General features: G+C 40.6%; 1 protein-coding gene across 1 annotated transcript; it reads right to left on the bottom strand.

The window, feature by feature from the left end:
• Positions 1 to 6,535: 6,535 nt before the first annotated feature.
• NDUFS5 (NADH:ubiquinone oxidoreductase subunit S5) lies at positions 6,536 to 11,181 on the bottom strand. The gene is made up of 3 exons (XM_090269160.1): positions 11,064 to 11,181; positions 9,116 to 9,333; positions 6,536 to 6,762 (listed from the first exon to the last, which is right to left on the bottom strand). Exons 2-3 carry the CDS (start codon positions 9,329 to 9,331, stop codon positions 6,655 to 6,657), a joined length of 324 nt encoding a protein of 107 aa, XP_090125286.1. The 5' UTR covers positions 9,332 to 9,333; positions 11,064 to 11,181; the 3' UTR covers positions 6,536 to 6,654.
• Positions 11,182 to 18,670: the final 7,489 nt, after the last annotated feature.

Below are 18,670 nucleotides of genomic sequence, written 5' to 3'. Positions count from 1 at the left end.
TTTCTTTCTCCAAGTCCGAGACTGTGGGGCCAACATGTGCTTCCTAAAAACCACAGGTCCAGTCCTGGCTGGTGTGGCTTCAGTGCCAGCCTGCAAACCGAAAGGTCGCTGGTTCAATTCCCAGTCAGGGCACATGCCTGGGTTGCAGACCAGGTCCCCAGTTGGGAGCGTGAGAGAGGCAACCACACATTGATGTTTCTCCTTCTCTTATTCTCCTTCTCGTCCCCTCTCTCTAAAAATAAAATAAAATTTTAAAAAATCTTAAAAAAAAAAAGGCATGTACCTATTTTAAACCTTGATTAATATTCTGCTTTCCTCTCAGGCCTTTATGATTGGCTTCTGATTTTCCATAAATATGTATGCACTTAAAGCCAATGGGACTAAAATATTCAGAAAAGTTTGTGTATAAAGAGCACAATAAAAACAACTTAACACAAGGCCATAGCACAGGATCTTGCTATTAGGACTCCAGCTGGCTTCTCCATTATGATTGATTAGTGATTCATTTAGAAAATGCTACTTGGCTAAAGATTTGCTCTATAATAAAAAGAATAAGCAGGACCTTGCTCAACTGCCAACCCCCCTATTTCCAACTATGTACTTTTCATTTTGAGAACCTTATATTCAAGCTCTACTATGACTCCAAATGCTATAAGACTAACAATAAAGTCTGAAAAGGAAATTACAAAAACAATTCCATTTAAAACAGCATTCCTCACCACCACCGCCAAAAATAAAAGACCTAGGAACTATTCCAACCATGCAGGTGAAAAACTTATCCAATGCAAACTATAAAACACTGATGAAAGAAATTGAAAACATAAATGAAAGGTATCCCCTGTTCATAATAACTCTATGTAATAGACTTATTATAAAGATGTTAGTATGACCTAAAGCAATTTACAAATTCAATTCAATCCCTCCCCAAATCCCCCATTTTTTTTGCAGAAACAGAAAAACCCATTCATATAGAAACTCAAGACACCCCGAATAGCCAAAATAATGCCAAAAAGAAAAACAAAGCTGGAGGACTCACACTTCCTGATTTTAAAACTTACTACAAAGCTACAGTAATCAAAACAGTGTGGAACTGGCATAAAGACAGACAGAATGTGGGCCAACACATAAAGTACAGAAATAAACCTTCACAAGTCTGGTCAAATGATTTTTGACAAAGGTGCTAAGACTATTTAATGAGGAAAACAGTTTTTCAACAAATGGTGCTTCAAAATCTGGGTATCCGCATGCAAAGAATGAAGTTGTATCCTTACCTAATGCTATATAAAAAAATCAACTCAAAATGGATCCCTGAACTAAACCTATAAAACTTAGAAAACAGGGCAAAAGCTTCACAACATTGGATTTGGCAACGATTTCTTGAATATGAAATCAAAGGCCACAACAAAAAATACACAAATTGGACTTCATAAAAATTTTTAAAATGTTATGCATCAAAAGACACTATCAGCAGAGTAAAAAGGCAACTCACAGAATGGAGAAAATATTTGCAAATCATATACTTCATGCACCACTTAACAACAAGGATAATTCTGGAAAATGGGTCATTAGGTGATTTTGTTGTAGTTTGAACATCATAGAGGGAGGGTGCTTATACAAACCTAGATGGTACAGCCTACTACACACCTAGGCTGTACGGTAGACTGTTGCTCCTAGGCTACACGCCTGCACGCCATGTTACTGTATTGAATGCTGTAGGCAACTATAACACAATGGTGTTTGTGTACCTAAACATAACTAAATATATAAAAGGTACACTAAAAATGTTATAAAAAATAAATAGTGATAGACCTATACAGGGCACTTACTATGAACGGAGCTTGCAGGACTGGAAGTTGCTCTGAATCAGGGTGTGGTGAGTGAATTTCAAATTCACATTATTGTGCACTATCGTAGACTATAAATACTGTACACTTAGGCAACACTAAATCTATAAAAGTCGAGATTAAATAAAGCATAAGAGAAAATGATGTAATCAAGAGGCACGGCAAGGAGATGTGAGGATGCTGCCAGTGTAATATGGCACACTGTTTTACATGTTTACTTTTATGTTTATTTTTATCCTCATCCAGGGATATTTTCTTTATTGCTTTTAGAGAGAAGGAGAAAGGAAGAGAGAGAAACATTGATTGGTTCCTTCATGTACCTGCCCAGACCAGGGTTCATTTGTCCCTGGACTAGGGACCGAACCCACAACCTAGGTATGTGCCCTGACCAGGAATCAAACCCACAACCCTTCAGTTATGGGATGCTGCTCCAACTGAGCCACATCAGCCAAGGTACAAACTTTTTTTGAAGTAGAAAGAGTACACTCTACAATAATGATAAAAAGTATAGTATAGTAAGCATATAAATATAATATTCCTTTATTCCTTTATTATCAAGTATTATGTACTGTAATTATATGCACTATACTTTTATAGGACTGGTAGCAGTTTGTTTACATCAGCATAACCACAAATACATAATGCGAGTTATAATGGCTATAACTAGGCAATAGTAATTTTTCAGCTCCATTATAACCTTATGGGACCATTGTCCTATCTCCATTGTTAACCAAAACAACAAGTAGCACATGCCTCTATCTAATAAGGAATCAGTAACCCAAATATATAGAGAACTCCTAAAATTCAACAAATAAACTTGATTCAAAAGTGGGCAAAGAGCCCTGACTGGTGTGGCTCCCACAAACTGAAGGTCCTGATTTGGTTCCCTTTCAGTGCACATGCCTGGGCTCCAGGCCAGGTCCCCCGCTAGGGGCATGTGAAAGGCAACTGATAGAATGTTTCTCTCCCTCTCTTTAAAAAAATAAATAAAATCTTTTTAAAAATAGGCAAAGAATTTGAATAGACATTTGTCCAAACTGCAAATAAGCAGATGAAAAGATGCTACATCACTAATCATTAGGGATACGCAAACCAAAACTATAATGGGATACCCTCTCACTTCCATTAGATGGCTCCTATTTAAAAAAAAAAAAAAACCAAAAACCCACAAAATAAATTGGTGAGGATGTGAAGAAATTAGGGCACTTGTGCACTATTGGTGGGAATGTAAAATGGAAGCCACTGTGGAAACAGTACAGCAGTTCCTCAAAAAATTTAGAATCAGAGCTTTTCTGAGCTTTACTGCCTCCTGAGCTGGCTCGCTCTCAGGTGCAGGCTCTAGCCCTTGAGCTCAAGCTTGCTCAGGCTCTTCTTCCTTGACGATGCCTGGATGATCATGCTGCAGCTGCCCGCATTTCCTAATGGACGGTATCTTGAATGGGAAGGAACTCTGGGCGCAGCCTGGGATCGGGCTGGCCTGGCTGAGGGTGGAAGGTTTATTCTTTGGGTGTTCTAGAGGGAACAGGGTGAGGCAGAAGCCTGCCATTCTTCTGGAATTGTGTAGCTTTTGTGTATTATGTCGTTTTAGTTTGTAAATTAACCCTACAGAAACAGGGGTAATGCTAGGAGAACCCAGGTGTTAAGAGTTTAACCTAAATTAGTAGGTTTCAGTAATTAAAGCTGTGACTTGATAGGCTGAAGTGTCTGCTTTTGAATTAAGACTCCCTTCCTTTATCACCAATAAATAAATAAATAAGAATCAGAATTACCTTATTATCAGGCAAATCCACTTCTGGGTATATACTCAAAAGAATTAAAACTGGGGTCTTAAGGAAATAGTTGTACACCCATATTCATAGCAGCAGCACTCACAATAGCTAAAACATGGAAGCAAGTGCCCATCAACAGATGAATGGATAAGCAAGATGTGGTACATACGAACATAGATATTGTTCAGCCTTGATACGTTCCAGACCCTTGAGGACATTATGCTAAGTGAAATAAGCTAGTCACAGAAATACTGCACAATCCACTGATTGGAGGTACTTCAAGTTGTCCAAATTATAGAATTACAAAGTGGAATAGTGGTTGCCAGGGGAGTTTCTGCATAGTGGGTATAGCTTCAGTTTTCCAAGATGGAAGAGGTCTGGATGGGTGGTAGTTAAGGACGTACAACAATGTCACTGTATTTAATGCTACTGAACCGGACACTTAAATATGGTTAAGATGGTAAATTTTGTTATGTACATTTTGCCATAATAAAACAAAGTTGGGAAAAAATGCTACAGGACATCTGAAGTTTCAATTATATTTTTTGGGGGCAGGGGGCTTTCCTTGTTCCTTTAATTTCTAAAGTTTTTACTGCAAATTGCTAGAGGGGAATGGTAACTTGATAACTTCCTCAAGTTAAGGTTTTAAATACCTTTTAAGTTCTGATAGATGTTTTTAGGGCCCTTTTGTTAGAGAACTCTGGAAGCTCCTCTATAAAGAAGCAGTCAGCATGGATTGGGGACCAGGTCCGATTGCTCACTTGATACCTTCTAGGTGGAGCCTGCCTCCTTGCCATCTCTGGATTTCAGGCCTAGCACAGCATTCTCTTCTGACTTTAGGCAGTCTTTTTTTTTTTTTTAATTTTATTTATTGATTTTAGAGAGAAGTGAGGGAGAGGGATAGGGAGGAACGGATATATATGACATCTGTCCGGAAAAAGTCCAGCCATTATTAATATAATGAGAACAGTTTGTGCAACATCCATGTAACCTGGGAGCCAAGGAGAGTGGGCTGGAATGCACATGTGTGAACAGTGACTTCACTGTACAAGTCAGTGGGGGCGGTAGACCCACTGAGTGAGCATGTGCACTGGTGGCCATTGCATTCAAAATGAGTGAGTCGAGTAGAACAATGAATCTGCATTAGATTTTGTGTTACGGTTGAACATTCCTCTGTGGAAAGTATTCAGATGGTTCAGAAGGCCGCAGCTATAGGCAACTAGTGATTGGCAGCTTCATCACAACACACCTGCATGATGTCTTGTACAGAGATTGTTATTTTGGGTTTTTTTGGCAAAACATCAAATACCCAGGTGACTCAGCCCCACTATAGCCCAGATTTGGTGCCCTGTGACTTCTGGCTTTTTCCAAAACTAAAATCACCTTTGAAAGGGAAGAGATTTCAGACTGTTGATGAGATTCAGGGAAATATGATGGGGCAGCTGATGGCAATTGGGAGAACTGTGTGAGGTACCTAGGTACCTACTTTGAAGGGGACTGAGGTGTCACTGTCCTATGTACGGTGTTTCTTGTATCTTCTTCAATAAATGTCTATTTTTCATATTACACGGCTGGATATCTTCTGGACAGACCTCATATATATTAGATTGGCCAAAAACTCCATACGGTTTCTTTTCTCTGTAAAATAAGACACACTTTTCATTTTCACCAATAACTTTATTGATTTGCATATTTTGAGTATGTCAGCTGTCTCCCACATGGTATAACAGTGATTGTTCTCAATTAATGTCTTGATTTTATCGCTATTAGATTCAGCTGGTCTACTTGACCATGGAGCCTTGTCCAGCAATAAATCTCCAGCATGAAATTTTGCAAGCCACTTTTTACACGTTTCATCAGTCACAGCACTTTCTCCATACACTGCACAAATCTTTTTTTGTTTCACTTGCATTTTTACTTTTCTCGAAATAATAAAGCATAATATGCCAAAAATGTATATTTCCCATCTTCAATATTAAAATGGCTACACAAAAATTAACAAACTTTGGTAAGTTTTTTTTTTTTTAATGCATGCTGATATGACAGCTGTCACAATGCAATCTAACAAAATTGTTTAAAAAAAAAATCAAATGAACTTTTTGGCCAACAAGGGGGGGGGGATTGACGGCCCTAGGCTGTCTTATACTGAGTTTATTGTAGGTGTCTCCCTCAACTCTCCTTCAGTTCTGTTTTGCTCCAGCAATAGGGACCCTTCTCCCCCATCTCTCATTCCATAATATATTCTTAATACATATTAATTTTACAAGGTTCATACCTTCCCTTCTATTAATATACGCGAATTTTCTTTTAAAAGCATATTTCTAAATACATCCATTAGAAATATTATTGCCCAGGCTGGTGTGGCTTAGTGGACTGAGCACCTGCCTGCAGACAGAAAGGTTGCCAATTTGATTCCCAGTTAGGACACATGCCTGGGTTGCAGGCCACGTCCCCAGTTGGGGGCATGTGAGAAGCAACTGATCGATGGTTCTCTTCCTCTTTCTCCCTCCTTTCCCCTCTCTCTAAAAATAAATAAATAAATAAATAAGTACTATATATACCATTGGTGTAAGACAGCAAGTTGAAGCAATGGCATTGCTTCTACAAGACTGTTATCTGTTAGCCTTAAAGTTAGACTTCATAGACCTTATAGTAAACACACAACCAGTTCTGCTGCCTCTCCTTCCCAGCCCAAGTCTGTGCTCTATGGAAAATAAACCAGAATCAAAGCACTAAAGAATACTGCAACTTCTTAAGGAGTTACCACCTTTGAAGTACCTCATACACATTAAGCATTCATTAAATGCTCCTTATTATTCCCTAGATGCTAGTTTTTAAGTCATAGTTAGAAGCATTTTTTCCAAACTTAAAAAGTAGGTTACAATATCATTACAGAAAAGTATGATCCAAGAGAAAACAGAATAGGATGGAGCAATCTTTTATTTTTAGACACTTTCACAAAGAGGTTGTCAGTACATAAACTTTCCAGCAGAGAAGAACAAGCATGAAACTCAGCCCTCAGCCATCAGCAGCTGCTCCGCTCAGGGCCTAGGATTCTCCTCCTTGCCCGAGTGGTGGGGGGGAGGCGTGTACTTCCCCTCCTTTATGAGCTTATCCCGCTGCTTCTTGATGGTTCTCAGTCGCTGCAGCTGTCAAAGGAAAAAGGTATTTAAACTAGGGGAAGATACACACCAGAAAGTGAGGACTGGAGAAACTGAAGGAAAACTGGTTTCATTTTTAAACTATAGAAGCTTTTCGTCCTAGAGGGCCTCTGAGATGAAACACATCTTTAAAAAACCAACAACATCACTTCCCAAGCTTTTAACAAACTTCTGGTATATATAATAATATCTCCTTAAAAACTAATAACTAAAATGTTCCTATTATATATAGGAATTCAGATATTTACAAAAACATTAACAAAAACATACAGGTCAAAACCTTTAAGGGGCATACTCATGCATACTAAAATCTTTCAAAATAGTAAAAGCTGAGGGGGATGGAATTGCTGGAGGGAAAGGGGTACTGGGCAGAGGGAAGCAAAGAGGAAAACAATTGGAACTACTGTAACAACATAATCAATAAAACATACTTTAAAAAAATAGTAAAAGCTGAGATCATCTCATAGCTTATATATTCTATGTGAAGGTGGCACTGCTGCTGGTGGCTGTTTGCCAGGTATGAATGAAGCAGAAGTAGCCAATATAAGGTTTCTTTTTACCACGCTGAAATTAAGACCTGATATATACTCAGCTACTAGTCACTGTTGAGCCCTGAGTTCTGTCTCTTCTCACATAGGACATTCCCAGCCATAATTCACATGGATTCTGTGACATAGAAAATACACTCACTAATGATGATTGCATTATTCATTTGCTCAAAACTCAATGGCTTCCCATCTTACTGGGAGAAAAAACTGACTCCTTCCTTACGAGGCCACCCTCTCTGACTTTATGTCTTAACACCATTCCCTTAGCTCTCTTTGATCCAGCTCAGGGACCTCTGCACCTGCTGTTTCCTCTGCCCGGCACATCCTTCCCTTATATCTACTTGGTATACTTTTCTCTAAGTCTCTGCTCAAATGTCTTCTGTTGCTGAACTCCTCTCTGAACCCCCTATTTAAAAAACAAAACAAAACAAAAAAGTCCACTTAGCTACCATGCCCAGTGCTTCCTATCTTTATCCTATTTATTTTCCCCACTGCACTAATCAACATCTGACACACTACTTTTTAACTTGTTTGTTAAATCTCTGCTCCCCACCCCCACCCCCAAATAAGCTCCATTAGGACAGGGACTTTTTGCTATTTTGCTTACTGCTATGTTCTGTGCCTAGAATAGTTCTTGATAAGATAGATGACCCAATAAATATTTTTGTGAATGACTTAAGTTTTCACAAAAGCATAAAGAATTAGTATATTCAGTTAAACATCCCATCAACTTAAAATAATTAGTCAGGATATAACTTCAGTGGAAGAACTCTAGTTTATCCTAAATATTGACATAAACATAACCACTTTTAAAAGACTGCATTCTTAACATTATGAGTTTTCCAACAGAGGACTAGTCATGGCTAAGGTACAACACCACCACAGATTAAATCTTTCTCTCAACTAGAGCTGATCACCACTTAATGTTGTGGATATAAGCACAGCCTCTGGAGCCAGCATTGCCAGAATCAAATGCCAGTCACACCACTTACTAGTTAATGACCTTAAGCATGGCCTTAGTTTTTCCTTGCCTCAAGTTTTTAATTGGATAGTGGGGGAAATGACCTCTAAAATGGCAACAGAAAATTAGAAATTAAATTTTGATACAGATAACTTTGTGATAAATTTAACTGAAAAATCTAAACTGTCTCCCTGAACTCCAAGAAATTGTTATATCTGGAGCACAAAAATAGGCAAAATAACAGCCCACACCCAAAGATTTCTTCTCTGAGGGACAAACCCTGTATGTTAGGCAACTCACTCAGCTCTTCAGGACAGACACACCATGTGTTAATAACTACCCTCCACCCCCACATTTTTGGTTAGGATCACCTAAAGCAATCTTATTAACACCTCCACCTGCCCCAAAGTAGAAATAAATCAGAGGTTGTTTCATCAGGTTCAATGTAATAGACTTGCAGGGTTTTAACATAATTCCTAATGATTTTTACTCAGAAGATTTCCAAGACGGGTTGGTCTTCTTTGCTTTACAACCCACTAAAGAAAAAAAAAACAGACACAGACATGTAATTTCTAACATGATGGCTACAGCAAGGTACAGTACTAAGATAAACTGAGAAAGATGAGGAAGAACACTGAGGAATAACAGGTCCTCCTCAGATCTGAAGGCATTTACTTTCCTTGACATAGTACCTAAGTAGAGGTGTTTTATCACAAAAGCCTTGCCAAGTCACATTGGGCAAGTCACTGCTCAATGACCGATGAAAAACACTGAAAAGTAGCCCCAAAGAAATAAGAAAGTAGCTCAGGTCCCACCTCCATCACTTCCTCACCGTTTTCTGCCGAAGCAGACATTCCACTAAATCATCATGTTCTATCTTGCACTCTTTCTCTGCACGGATACCACCAATTCCATGTGCACATTCTATCCATTCTTTTTCAAAAGCATGGCACCGAGCTGCAATCTTGTGAGGCTGCTCAGCACTTTGGATTGACAACCAACGGTCTAGGTCAATGCCTAGCCTTTTCTGTATATCAAAGAAAGGCATGGCTGAAATGGAAGATAAAAAAACATATAATGTCATAAAAATACAATCAAATAAGAAATTTCTAAGAAAAATGAGTTTATGGTAAATAACCCTTCTAGAAAGATATTTCACACTATTCTCCCAAGGTCTTCTCACCAAATATTTTCATTAGACAGATTCTCCCAGCTTACAGTACAATTTCTGTGTTTTCACAAAACCCAGGGAAAAGAGAACTAGAACTAAAAACCAGTGTATATAAAAATCTTCTCTACACTGATAAGTCTTTTTATCAAAAGTCAAAAAGAATGTTTTAGCCCTGGTTGGTGTGGCTCAGTGGACTGAGCGCCAGCCTGTGAACCAAAGGGTCATCAGTTTGATTCCCAGTCAGGGCACATGCCTGGGTTGTGGGCCGGATCTCCAGCTGGGGGCGCATGAGAGGCAACCACACACTGATGTTTCTCTCCCTCCCTTTCTCTCTCCTTTCCCCTTTCTCTAAAAACAAATAAATAAAATCTTCTTTAAAAAGTGTTTATGTTTTGACTTAATTCCAAGTCTTTAAGACAGATCTGAAAAAATAACTTAAAAGAACAAAAAAAGCACAAAAAACATTTATTTACATACTTCTGTCCATATCAACTTAGATAACACCTCCCATGAGAAGCCATCCTGAGACTGGTGTCTCTCCTTTAGGATAGCACATCATTCTCAACTTTGTATAGGAGTACTTTGCACAGCACTGTAATGGACTATTTGACTGTCTCCCCTATCGAACAATGAATGAGGTGAGGGCAGAGACAGGGTAGAGATTCAGTAAGTTTGTTTTAAAAGATTAATTTCAAACAACTTAAACAGATAATTAAATCCAGTACCTACTTAGTAGAATATGATAGATATTTGGGGGAGGGGGAAGGATAATATACATGGGACATACATTTTAATGTTAAATAAATAAAAGTACTACAACAATGCCCCCTCCAAAAAAAAAAAACCTGTCTACAGAAGAAGACTGGAAGAAAACACACAAGGCATAGTTATGTATGAATGGTAGATATACAGGTGAATTTAATTTTTACATTTCCTACCCATTCTTTAAGTCATTTACTGAATAGTAACACTACAGGCACTGGAATGGGGTGGGAGCGGGGGAGAAGCAGCTGCAACGTTAAGTACCAAAATACAGACATACAGAGAATTTGGAACCAAAAGGAAGAAACACAAAAAGGTCTAAGAGCGCGAAGCAGGAAGCACCAATTCTGCCCAAGAGACTTAAAAACGCCTTTTAGGATGGGCTGAGTTTGCCAAGGGAAGGTGAGGGAGCACAGTGTTCCGGTAGGCACAGCACGAGTTACAGCCGGAGGTGCGGGGTCTGTTTGGGGGACACCGAGGACCCAGACGTGGCTGGAGCGTAGAGTCCTTGTCGGGAAGAACGAAATGAGCTTAAGTGTTGGGCAGGGCCGCAATCACACAGTGCCTTAAAAGTCGAGAAAAGGAGCATGGGTCTAAGGTTAGACTAGAAGGCCAAAACAGTCGTCTGCAGAAATCTCGGCCTGTAAGGAGAACCGAGACAGGCACGGTCTACAGGCCTCGGTGACGCCGACTGTAGGGGCGAAAGGATTTGGGAAAGCCGAAAACACGCCCTGAGTTCGGGCCAGGGAGAACGGAAACCCAACAAGCCAAGGGGAAATTTATTTTTTAGAAAATCTCGTAATAAAGTTTCTTCGGCTAAATTTCCCCCCGCGTACATAGCCCCTACCTTTCTGCCGGGATACCCTTGTCCCTCCGCAGGCCTCAGTACTGGACGACCTGCCGGCGACGAGAGACCAGCCGCGAAGGACGCCCACAGCGCGACGCTTGCAGCGCGACGCCGGAAGTAGACCTTTCTTTCGCCGTCTCGCCCCGGAAACCGTAGGAACCAAGCTTGTCGATCTGCGTCTGTGCGGTCCTGAGCGTTGAATTCTGGAGGTACTGACGGCGGATAAGCTGACCTTCTCTGAGAGAGTCGAGCCAGAGGCGCCCGGCGGTTTTGAGTTCTTGCTGTCTCCTGGCACTGTGTCAAGCACTCTCACTGCAGCTTTGATTCGTGAGGGCCTTGGCCAAGGCCACACGAGAGAAAAAAAGTCTCCTCCGCCACTGCATAGTGTGGTTAAGCTCATGGACTGTGGACCCACGCTAGGTGGGTTCAAATTCTGGCTCCGACACTTCGCTGTGACCCTGGGAGAGTTGCTTAACCTCACGTAACTGCCGTTTCCTCACATTAAGAAGAAAACACCACCTTAAAAGAAGATAGTCATACCTACAGTGTAGGGTTGCTTTGGGAATTAATAAGTTCTGTAAAGCACTGAGGCTATTCCTGGAACGTGGAAAGCTTCCTAAGACAATCGCAGTTCTTTGATGTCTCGGTTTCTAAAGTTTGCGAATTCGGGGAAATTGACAAAGACCATGACTTAACTGTTTCAGAGAACCGCCAGTGGCTCCCTTTGACTACAGCAGGGCCTCCAAATTGGTGTGTATGTGTGGGTACCACAGGGTATGTGTGATAGGATATATTGGGGGCGTGGGAAGAAAATACGAGAACATTTCTGTTTAATCTTTTAAGTATCTGTTTTTGTGTGTGCCAATGTTTATAAAAAGTGTGTAACATCACTGCGGTGGTACATAAAAATAACTTGTAAATAAATATTTATTTGGGGTATAGGCTGAAAACTTCTTTTCCTTTTAAGTGACATGCTCTCAAAAACATTTAGACGAGTCCAGCTTTTCGACTTTCCCAGCCTTACCGTCCAAAATTCCCTGCCTAATGCTCCAATCAAGAGCTTGTTTCAATGTAGTCCAAGAAAAGTCCTGCCATCCAGTCTTTGATTTTTTTAACCCTTCCCCTAGGAATGACACCATTTCCACCTCATCTTCATTTCTGCATGCCAAATTCCTGGTTTACTTCAGGACTTTGGCATTGGTTTTCCCCTCAAAAGAGTTAAATATCCCTAAGCCTCACGGTCACCCACTCTGGAGAGAATTCCTAAGGTCCCACAATTTACTGGTTTTATTCAAGCATTCCAAGTCCTCCTTCCCCCCCATCAAATAAGAGTTTCAAGTCAACTAGAGTTTCTTGAGCTCCCAAATGCATGTCCATTACAATACTGGGGGCTTATGGAATTGTTAACTCATGGCCCTTGCCCTCAAAATACTAGAGATATCAAGGTATTGATCCACCACCCTTTGTACTTCTTCCACTTTCTTGTTTATGTTGGATATATCCCCTTCCCAGCCATTCAGGCAGGAAACTCTGAAGTTGTATTTTTGCCTTTTCCTTATCTTTCATCCAATATTTAATTACTGCCCAAGTTCTCTCAAATATTCCTTCCACAGGTTTCTAATTCATTTCTTCCTTTCTGCCTCCCAGCTCCTCACTTGAGTCTTTTTCACTGACTAATCTTCCTCAAATACTGATTTCATTGTATCATTCAGATGGGCAACTCAGATGCCTCCAAAACCAAACAGAGTTCACTGTAAGGAAATGAAAACAAAAGCACCGTGATAAATGGCAGCTGGTACTTGGCCTCAATTTGACTGATGGGAGGAGTGGTGGGGAACATGACAAACTGGAGGGGCATATGTCTGTCCTGTCTAAAGGCAGGAGCAGCTACTTAGCTCCATCCTATTACTGTTGAGTGCATCAGGGCCTCAAATGGTCAAATCTTCATATTTTTCAAGGGAAGCCAGAAACCTTTTGCTATTGTTTCAATGTGAGATCTCCCATTTTTAAAATGTGAAACAACTAAATTTTTTGGAAGTGCTGGTCAAACAAAACCCACATTGGAAATGGCCTTTTTGCTGCTCAATTTTAACCCTTGGATGGAGGGGGAAATGGAAGTGGAGAAAGCAATTTACTTTGAACTATGATGTCTTTTGACATCTAGTCTTGCTTGCTTTCTCACTCGTTTGGGTTTCTAAACTCAAATCTGATCATTCAAAAAACACTTTCTGAGCTTTTACCACATGCCAAGGCCCCTATTGAGCTCTGGGGATGAATACACAGAATGTTGCGGCACGTGATAAAACAAATAGATGGTTGACATTCATACTGCTTGGGCCATGTTCGTGGCGTTGGTGTATTCAAGAAAAGGCCCAAATCTTGGGTTTGGCATTCAAGACCCTTCTTGATCTGATGTTCCCATTTCTAAATTCTCAGATCCCACTGCTTACCACCCCCTACTGAACCTCCTTGTGTTCTAGCCATCAATAATTGCTCTCATGTTCTGGCTGGTGTGGTTCAGTGGATTGAGTGCCAGCCTGCAAATGAAGGCGTTGCCAGTTGGATTCCCCCAGTCAGGGCACATGTTGGCCAGATCCCTGGTTGGGGGGCATGCGAGATACACCTACATACTGATGTTTCTGTCCCTCTCTTTCTCTCTCCCTTCCCCTCTCTAAAAAAAAATGATAATAATAAAAAAAAAATTGCTCTCATGCTTCTGATTTGCAGGAGCACGTTCTTCTGCCTGGAATGATCCCACCTGCTCATAGCCGCCTCCCCACTGTCTCCCAGGTGAATGCCTAAAATGCCTAATCCGTCCTGACTGTGTATCACACCATTTTCTGAAGGGTTCCTGAATTCCTCGGGCACTTACTAAGCCTTTCTTGAGGTCTCAGCAGCCCTGTATGCTTCTATTATATTGTTAACTGTAGACACCGCCTCCCTCCCTGGGACCATGCATACAGCCTGTCATCACAGTGTGAAAGATGGTGGTGACAGGTCTTCCTCTGCCCCAATAATTGGAAAACTACAATGCCCAGAAACTCCACATCAGAACTGAGTCTGCGCCGTTTCTACAGTGACCACGGGGCCTGCTTGGATTGCATATATTGTGCTTACGTCACAAGTGACGTAACCAGTATTAGGGGCGCCATGTCGCCCCCTCCTACTCCTAACCGACACCCCTTGACATTTTAATTGCCTTACTTTGTGGATCCCTTGCTTCATGGAAGTGGATTTTTCAACAAAATTAAAGGACTTCATGCGCAGAGAGGCAAGCCTGAGCTGTCGTTTCTCCCATTTTGTGTTCGGGAAACCGAGGCTCGGAGACCAGGTGGAACAGGACTAGGCGGTCGCCGCGGCCATCTGTCCTTCCCGAGCATAGCCTCCTTCCCATCTTCAAGGCAGAAAAGATGCCTCAGTGACCTAACTGAAGGCCCCATTCCCTCTCCTCTGAAAACTAACCTCAGAGGCAGCGTGAACGCAACCCATACCTGAAGTTGCTGCAAGTCTCCACTCACGGGACTTGCATCCTTGACCTGCCGGATTTCCTCCTGTTCACACACCTCTTACTCAGCCATAACCCGAGGAAAGCTTTAACACTACTTTTCTACAGAGAGCCCATCTATAATTTAGCACATTGGGAACTTTAGGTCTGTGTCTGATACCATGCCACACAGATTTGAATAAACTGGGTAGCTAGCCTGCGGATCCCAGCACATTTGGGGAAACTTCCCCCACCCTTGCCCCAAGCCCACAGCTGTGAGACAGAGGCAACAAAGCCAATAAGCTAAGTAACCTGAAAGAGAGTAATGGGCCCCAAGGCCTGGACTATAATGGAAACCAAAGTGACCTTTTAAACCAAAATAAGAATGTGCACTTGGGGGTGGAGAAAATACCAAGTTGAAGGTGCAACAGGACCAGGAACCACTGAAGCAAAGTAAAGAGGAAGGTTGTGGAGATAACTAGACGTTGGTAAGCATTCCATCCCTAGAATTAACTCCCCTCATGCTGGTATGTGGTGCTGCCTCTTGACTTTAATTAGGCTTCCCAAGTAGTATGATTACATGAAGGAAATACACTAAGACCAGTGGGGCAGCCTACTGCACCTGACATATTTTTCATGATAAACTAACATACTGGAGTCTATGTTTATAGCTTTATTAGTGAGTCAGCCTGCCTGAGTACAGATCAGGGAAATTGAACTACCTGGTGAGAACCTGCCAGGGCAGATAAATAGCCTTCTTAGGAAATAACCCTGCTCTCAGGATGCATTGAACACTTGCCAAAGCAAGCTTCTGCACTGGACTGTGAAGCTTCTCTAGGGTAAGAACTGCCTCTTTCTTATCCTGGCTGCAGAGGGACGACCTGCAGAAGGCTTAAAATTACTTGATCTGACATTAAGGGAAAGTTTCAGGTAGTGCACAGATGACTAGAAAAGGAGGAACAGCCACATAATTCATTTAGGAACCAAGAATAGATAATTATCAGGGTGTTATTAAGAGCCCAATATAGAAGTTTATCATATGGACACATAAATGCATTGGGCAGCTTTAGAAAGGTGTAACATGAGGTGCTAAAATGAAGTACTGTGGAAGTAGTACACAGTCTCAGAAAGGTCTTCCTTACAATCCAGTGGGTGTCTGGTTACCATGGTACCACTGTACTGTCATTACCATTCAATTTTCCTCTAATATTTTAAAATCATGCATTAACTTTACCAGTTTGCCTGTTTTGCTTCACAAGAATGTATGTACCACAAGAGCAGCAACCTTATCTGACAAGCTCAGTGACATAGTCCTAGAGCCTAGAACAGTACTTGGTAAATAGTAGGTGCACAATAAACATTTATCAAATGAATAACTCTGCCATGCGGAAGGGAGCAGAAAGACAATTGCTACCTAAGTAGGCATTTGTCAAATGGGAAGATATTTAATTCCAGGCTGAGGAACAATAAGAGCACCATAAAAAATGATGGGCTGAGTTGGTCCTGAGGACAGCTGTGAGAGGAAAAATTTTAATTCATGCAGGAGCTAACCAGTGCCTTTAAGAGTAAGTGGATTTAAGAAAGTCCATAGCAGCAGCAGCAGCAAACTATAGAATTAAGCTGGATTAACTGAGGAGCAAAGATGAGCGAAAAGAAAAGTGTGCCTATGGGAAGAGGAGAGATAAGAATAGATTCTTCAAGGGCCATGGTCTTCTTAAACAGGCAAAGCCAAAGCCATGTTTAATCATCCTTCCCAAGCAGTGTACAGGCCTTGGTTATCTCTGACTGGACAAAGCTTAACTGGTCAACCTGTCTAATTTGTTAACTTCCCTTCTGTACTTACCTCTGAATTAGTTTCCCCAAAACTCTTCAGATTCCCACAGAATAAGGGCCAAACTCATAGTAGTCAACACCCTTTATTACTTAGCCCATACTACCTAGCTTCAAACTCTCTTCCTAGGATTTACATGAGTTTTCTACTGTGGCTAAAGAATGTAGTCCCTACACATCATGATTTCCCACCACCTAGCCATTGCTAATTTCAAATTCCAACTCCTACTTTTGCCTGAGCCCTATTCATCCTTTGAAACCTTGCTTGAACTCTACCTCCCCAAATAAAGCCTACTTTGAACCATCTCTTTTCCTTAGTCCACTACCTATACCATTCACCCAACATTTAACAACTTTTATCTTGCCTTATATACTGAGTTGGCCAAAAAGTGTTTTTACCTGTAAGAATGCTCTAATAGCACTTAGTTGTCTTCAACTTAATTTGAAACAACTGTTAGATTGTATTGATGTCACATCAGTGTGCAGTTAAAAAAAAAAATTGATTTTTTGTGTAGGCATTTTAATGTTGAAGATGAAAGAAAATAAGCAACATTTTCAGCACATTATGCTTTAGTATTTCAAGAAAGGTAAAAACAAAAAAAGATTTGTGCAGTGTTTGGAGAAGGTGCTGTGACTGGTAAAATGTGTCAAAAGTGGTTTGTGAAGTTTCATGCTGGAGCTTTCTCACTCGATGATGCTCCATGGTCAGGTAGACCAGTTGAAGTTGATAGCGATCAAATCGAGGCACTGAGAACAATCAATGTTATATACCATGAGGGAGATAGCCAGCATACTCAAAATATCCAAATCAATAAAATTACTGGTAAAAATGAAAACTACATCTTATTTTATGGAAAAAAAAAATACAGACTATTTGGCCAACCCAATTACTAAACCGAGCTCGCTTCTCAGGGGTCAAAATCCAACTGACTAAAATATTTATGTTAACTCCAAGTCAGATATGGAGGATATGAAATATAGACTAGGGTTACTTACAGAACTTGTCAGGCTTTTAAAACTCAAAATGCCTGTCCTTCACAAATAAAGAATTCAGAAGACAGCAGTAATGCTTGATGAATGATTGAAAATCACTCAAAACCTACATTAACATATCTTTCCCAACTTATCTCCCAGTAACACAAAGGCATACTGGGTACCAAGCTAGGTTAACAGCCTTCACTGACCAAAGCTCCGATATGCAAAGAGTACCTAGGAAATTTCACGTCTAGAAATTGAGCTTCAGGAAATTCCAATCACCCTACTGCTACAAAGCAGTTGAAATATAAAAATAATTTCCTTAAAAGCATATAAAAACTAAGTAGAGGTCGAGGAATTACTGAGCCAAAATCTAGATGAGAACCCAGAGAACCTTGAAGTCAAAGCTGCTCTTTCCTTTAAGGAATTTACCAATCTGGAAGAAATCTGAGCTTTCAGAAGCTTCATGGACTCTTCGAAGAAGACAGAAATCAAAACCTAAGGCCAGCTAAAGATGGGAAATCCCATCACAGACACCTTAAGCTGGGATTCCAAAGTATTAACGTTCGAGATAGTGAAACTAAAGCAAACCATCCTCACATACTCACTACCTGGTTGTGTGCCATCTGGATTACCTAGGGAACCTCCAGCCTTCCATCTGAATTACAGAAGTTTGGGAATATTCCCAGTCAACAAGAATGCTTCCTAGAGGTAGATGCCTCATCCTTGTCCTGTTAATGTCTACAAATTATTTTTCAAATATACTATCCAGCTCACAGATATTCTAGCATAAAGAGACAAGACACTATAAACAACCATCAGTAAAAATATGGGACCCATCAAGAGATAATTATTTAAAGTGTGATTTGGGGTGGGTGGCTGGAAATCTTTCCCTTGGTAAACCTGTTCCTTTCTTCCTGAAGGTGTCAACCTTATCCAAGCTCCAGTTTAACTGTAGCTATAGAAGACTGCAGCCCTCTCTGAAGTGGTTTTCAGGAAAATCACCACAGCAGCAGAGAAATCACTAAGAACAATATTTAACAAACTACCTTTAAACTCGTGCTATGTTCTGATAAACCTAAAATTCTCATAACCTATTTTTGTATCTAGAATTTCAAAATTAAATATGCTAACAAGTCATCCTAAGCCTCCCGCTCCCAGCATGCTCCATCCCCATCCTTGAGAATCATTGCTCTAAAAAGTTCATTTGCTTTTTCTATAACTCACATTGGCAATCAGTCAGTTTTCATTTGTAAGCAGAGAACTTTTTCATCATACCTCAACCTGAGGTTAACTCCCCTAGTAATGATAAATTAGG

This window comes from Furipterus horrens, unplaced genomic scaffold (assembly GCF_987537825.1).
Source record: "Furipterus horrens unplaced genomic scaffold, mFurHor1.1.pri manual_scaffold_3, whole genome shotgun sequence".
Lineage (NCBI taxonomy): Eukaryota > Metazoa > Chordata > Mammalia > Chiroptera > Furipteridae > Furipterus > Furipterus horrens.
The sequence above is the reverse complement of the archived record's forward strand: the minus strand, read 5'-3'. Positions and strand labels throughout refer to the sequence as shown.